Here is a 6,000-nt window from a genome sequence, read left to right on the forward strand (position 1 = left end):
CAAGACGCAAATAGCTACCAAGATTTGTGCTCATCACAATATCCATATACCATCAAATCTCATCGTAAGACATAAAGAAATCTCCAAAAGTAATAGTCCTAGCTTTCTCAACTCCCAACCAAGCATGATTGTACATAATGGTGAGCCCGTATTGATCTGTAAATTAACGCACAACATCAATTGGACGAGTTTGGGGATTCCCACGAACTTCATTAACAATCAAACTTGCAACTAAATTTGAACTCATCCTTGAGTTTTTAGAAGAACGAACTGCAGCTCCACAAGTATGCTCATCATGTAGAGTCCTAATGTAGAAAAAATTATTAGCACTTTCTAGAGATGCATGTACTCGCCATAAACAAGCTTTTGACTCTCGTATTGAACACACAATAGTGACCCGACACTTCTCATTCTTCACATACACGAACTCAAATCCTATCTCAATGGCATATTTACATAATGCAGTCTGGAAATCCTTTGCACCTCCAATAAATCTTTGACCTACATGAGTAATTCCATTCACCCATCCACAAGACAACAAAGTCTTTTCTTCATGTTAACAAAACATAGAGAATAAATTCATTTCATCATCAGTAATGTTGGATCCACTAGCGTCCTCTGATTCTCTAACTCCATATTTTTCATTTGAAATGCCCATTTCAGCAATAGTCACATTAACACAGTCAACACCAAGGGGATAAACAAGCGACAACATATTCTGAAAATCAGAATCTTCATCAATCATGTATTGCGAATGTCCAGGTAAACAGTACGATAACAGTATGCAACCACTACTGTCAAACTTTTTCAATTTAAAACTTAAGAAATCAGTTAAATCTTTCAATGTGTAGTTTGACACAACCTTGAACACAATGGTACGATCACCATACTTGCACAACAACATAAGAGGTGGAACCATTTTACAATCTGTAATCAATTAACAGTAAAAATTTACTGTCGATCAAAGTAAAATTTTACCATCACTATCAAAGTAAAATTTTACTGTCACTACAAGTCCAAAAGTCAAGATTAGTTTGATCTAATACCCATTTCTCATATGGTCATCTTTATCTAAGCTTTCCTAATACAAATCATTTTTAGACATTCCAATTTGACTTCTTTGAACATCTTAGAATATGACTTCTTTGGGACTAATGGATGAGTCTTTATGAAGTTCTCTAGGTCTAAAAATAGTTCATGCCTACCCAATTCCACCTCTTGACAGCAAAATTTTACTGTCATTCTAACACCAAAGTAAAATTTAACTCTCATTCTAAACAGAGCACGTACCAGAGTAAAATTTTACTCTAATTCTCTCAAACAAAAAACAAAGCAATAGAACCAGAGTAAAATTTTACTCTCATTCTCTCAAACAAAAAACAAAGCAATAAAACCAAAGTAAAATTTTACTCTCATTCTCTCAAACAAAAAACAGAACAATAAAACTAGAGTAAAATTTTACCCTGAATCTGTTAAACAAAATCAGATCAAACACAACAAAAATAAATAAAAAAACAAACAAACAAACAAACAAAAATAATCAACAAATCAACATACCTAATTGAGAAGAAAAACCTCTAAAACTCGATCAACAGTCACAAATCTCAATGAAACTCTCGTTTAATTGAGATTGTTGATCGTCGGGGGCGAGATCGTCTATCGTTGACCAAGTGAGAGATTTTCGACTGCAAGATTTTCAGATTTGGAGTTCGTCTTCATCAATTTCATTCCAGATTTCGCAAATTGTAGCAGATCGTATACAGCTCAGATTTCAAATATTTCAAATATATGATATGTATATATAGATGGGCAATATTGCCATAAAAAAAATAGAAATTATAAAATGTCCTTCTTAACGTAGACATTTCTTACTCAGGGGCTTTTTGAAAAAAAATTGATTGGGTTATCCTTAACCCTAATAAAAAGGCCCAAAAAGGCGGTTTCATCAAAAATCCCTATTTTTAACACATTTTATTGAGGAATAGTATCCAAATCTGTTTTTCCTAATCTAATAATTTTTTAAATTCTGTAATTATTTAACTCATTTATTAATGATTAAAAAGAACCAGAATCATGCCTAGTGAATTTTGATACATGGCACTAACTACATCATTATTTATTTATCAATGATTAAAGTCCTCTAATTATTTAACGGAGAAGGGGCTACTACTGTGCCTTAAGGCACAACAGTTACTGTTGCCGCCTTGTGGGAGATCTTCCTGAGTGTTTTTCGATGATCTGAACCGTTCATATTGTAGGGTTTATTAAGAATATTATTCTTGTAAAAAATAAGTTAATCGGATATTCATAACCCCATGATTAGGTCCTAATTGTTATATCAAGGATCTACCTTAAGTCCTTATCTTTTTGCTTTAGTTATGGATGAGTTGACGAGAAATATCCAGGATGACGTACCATGGTGTATGTTTTTTGCAGATGATATAGTACTAGTGGATGAGACTAGAGAATGAGTTAATACAAAGTTGAAGATTTGGAGAAAAGCTCTTGAATCTAAAGGATTCCGGATAAACAGAACTAAGACAGAGTACATGGAGTGTAAATTTAGTAACAGTAACAATGAAAGTATAGAAAAAGTGAAGATTGAGAACCAAGAAATACCTAAGAGTGAACATTTTCGTTATTTAGGGTCGATTATCACAACAGCGGGGAAGATTGATGCAGATGTGGCCCATAGGATTAAGACGGGATGGTGTAAGTGGGGAAGTGCGTCTGGGGTACTGTGCGATAAACGAATACCAACTAGACTTAAAGGTAAGTTCTATAGAACGGCTATTAGACCAGCGATGTTGTATGGAACGGAGTGTTGGGCAATCAAGAAACAACATGTAGATAAGATGAGTGTGGCTGAGATGAGAATGCTATGGTGGATATGTGGCAAGACTAGACATGACAAGACAGAATTAGGAATGAGTGTATTCGGAAATGGGTAGGAGTAGCACCGATAGAAGATAAGTTGAGAGAGAATCGATTGAAATGGTTTGGTTATATTCAATGGAGACTAACAGAGGCAGTAGTGAAGAGATGCGATGCTGTAATGGTAGATGGAAGTGTTAGGGGACGGGGTAGGCCTAGATTAACGTTGGTTAGCATTGTAAATAGAGATATGGATCAACTTAATTTGACTAACAAATTGGCCTTTGATAGGGCAGCGTGGAGAAGAATGATTTATGTAGCCGACCCCATTTGATGAGACTTAAGGCTTGGTTTGATTTGGTTTATGTTAACCATTAATTTTTATAGAAACAAATGTGCTTTGGTTATAGGGCTACAAATATCCAATTAACTTGATTTTTTGTATGAATGATCTACTCGACGAACCCTACAATATGAATGGTTCAGATCATCGAAAAACACTCGGGACAATTTTTCACAAGGAAGCAGCAGTAACTGCTATGCCTTAAGTCACAGTAGTACCCCTTCTCCTTATTTAACACACGCACTTTCTCTCTCTCTTGAATGTAAACACATTGTTAAACTATATATATGTTATATTTTGTGTGTTTATTTTTTATTTTTTTTGTTAAATGAAACTAATACGATTTTTTGTATGTAACATGATGGACATGTGCAATATTTAATCAAACCATAAGTCAAATAAAGGAAAATGTTTTAGAGCTCTAATTATAGAACTCTAATTACAACTCTAATAAGATGGCAGTGGGCCCCACCCACTGATGATATGATGCATGTATCTTGTTCTTTTTTTTTCTTTTTTTTTTTGCTTCTTGCCACGTCAGTGGAGCTCCACCATTAGAGTTTTGAATCATGATTGCAAAATAAAATAATAATACAAGTCATTTTGGAGTATGATACACATTCGTGGACAAACTAGCTAGAGAGAGAAATACATGAAACTACAAATTACAAATTACAAAAACAAAGACACATAATACTCATTAAAGTTCTTGGATCTCATCCAATGCATAGTTGTTTGTAGATACATTAACATAATTGACTTTGTTAAACCGAACAACCACTGGGTACCTAGTCTTCAGATCCTACACATTTCCAAAAACAAAACATACAAATGAACACACAAACATAATTAATTAAACATTCAATTTTGAAATGTAATTGAAGGGATTGACATTTTAGAACACAAAAATACATAATGATTTGAAGATAGTTTAAGCAAATTTTGAAACTCATTTTAAGATCGGCTTGAAAGAAAAAAATAAGTAGCTTGAATAAATTTTAAAACTCGTTAGGGATCACCTGATCAACAGCTACAACTGAGCCCATGCCGTTATGCCAATACAACTCCCTCCTAAGAATTTTAACTCGTTGAGGGAAACAACTAACAAGTAATCAATCAAACTCTATTTTGTTTACATAATTTTATTTTTTATTTTTTTAGGGCATGAATGTAAAATATGTATAATGTACAATGACCTTAGTGCCTTTCTTGGGTCCAATCGGAGGTGGCTTAGCTGTCGCTGGAGGCAGTGGAGCCTCGGTGGTTGATGGTGGCTCTGCCTCTCGAGCCATCCTTACAACAACCAATCTTAACATATTACTACTCCTGGAGGTGGAAGGGTTCGGGCTACAAGTGAGGTTAGGTGTCAATCCAAACCCACAAGCAGCAGATGCCATGCTGCAGCTTGGCATGCTCTCTTTCCTCTTTCTCTCTCTCTCTCTAAAACAGTAGAGATAATAATGGATTGAGACTTTAATGAAACCAACAAAAATAACTGAAACTTAAAATATGCATAAGATGTGAGACAGGGTTTGAATTAATTTGGTTTTTTTTTTTCTTTCTCTTCTTTTCCTGGATGATGATCAATCAATATCTATGACACTTGTTGTTAATTCTTTCAACCAGTAGAATGTTACCACCTGTGTACCATATCCAATTCATTTGGATAATGTAAGCTCTCCTCACCTTCTCAACTTTTCCAAGATTATTATTATGTATATATATGCGATTGTAGCAAAGTTATACTGTTTCCTCATTAATTCATGTTTAATTCAAAGTGATTAGTCCTAATAAAAACTACATATAATTGTAACCAATTTTATCTTGCATAATTATTCAAGATGCATATTTTATAATTATCAAAAACTAATTCCTTTTAAGCAAAATAATGATTTTTTAACACCCCCCCCCCCCTAAAAAAAAAAACACTAATGATGAATTCATATTGAGAATCTTTAAACTCAATTTCATTGAAACAAAACTGTAGCTTACACTTGTTTATATACTGTAAACAAAATATCTAATCCTAACTAACTCTCTTTAACCATATATAACTATATAACAAACTATCTAACCACCACAACTAATTCCATTGTAGCATACTATCGGAACACTATTCTTACAGGTCTGTGATGCAGAAGTTATAACAAACAAAGGCAGCAACTCAGGTTTGCTGTGAGATGCTGATGATGATGAAAGCTGTGTGCTGTGAGATGGTGATGATGAGATAACTTCTTCAGCCCCCCCTCCCCCCAAGCTGATAGGGCAAGGAAGCACTAACAGTTTGTCGCGAAGATAATGAAATCTAGAAAGAGAAAGAGGTTTAGTGAAAATATCAGCCACCTGATCAATGGTAGGAATATATTTAAGTTCAATCTGTTTGGCAACCACTTTTCCTCGAATAAAATGACAATCGATTTCGATATGTTTTGACTGAGAATGAAAAACAAGGTTGGATGCTAAAGCCATAGCAGATAAACTATCACACCAGATAACAAGAATAACAGAAGAGGAAACACAAAAATCCTTGTGCAACTGCTGAATCCAAGTGAGCTCAGCTGTGGCATGAGCTAAGGCTCAATACTCAGCTTCAGAGGATGACCAAGAGACAGTTGCTTGCTTTTTAGCTGACCAAGAAATCAAGTTTGAGCCAAGATATACATAATAACCAGAGGTGGATTTTTTATCAAAACTATCACTGGCCCAATTAGAGTCTAAAAACAGCAGAAAGATCACAAGGACTAGGTGTGAAAGAGAGACCATGAGACAAAGTCCCTTTCACA

General features: G+C 34.5%; 1 protein-coding gene across 1 annotated transcript; it reads right to left on the reverse strand.

Moving 5' to 3' along the window:
* Window positions 1-3,917: 3,917 nt before the first annotated feature.
* On the reverse strand, window positions 3,918-4,629 carry LOC114317689 (photosystem I reaction center subunit IV, chloroplastic-like). Its single transcript, XM_028264450.2, has 3 exons — window positions 4,422-4,629; window positions 4,237-4,301; window positions 3,918-4,019 (listed from the first exon to the last, which is right to left on the reverse strand). Exons 1-3 carry the CDS (start codon window positions 4,627-4,629, stop codon window positions 3,918-3,920), a joined length of 375 nt encoding a protein of 124 aa, XP_028120251.2.
* Between the last annotated feature and the right edge of the window lie 1,371 nt (window positions 4,630-6,000).

The sequence above is a fragment of the Camellia sinensis genome, chromosome 14 (assembly GCF_055761805.1).
Source record: "Camellia sinensis isolate YWXY chromosome 14, ASM5576180v1, whole genome shotgun sequence".
Classification (NCBI taxonomy): domain Eukaryota; kingdom Viridiplantae; phylum Streptophyta; class Magnoliopsida; order Ericales; family Theaceae; genus Camellia; species Camellia sinensis.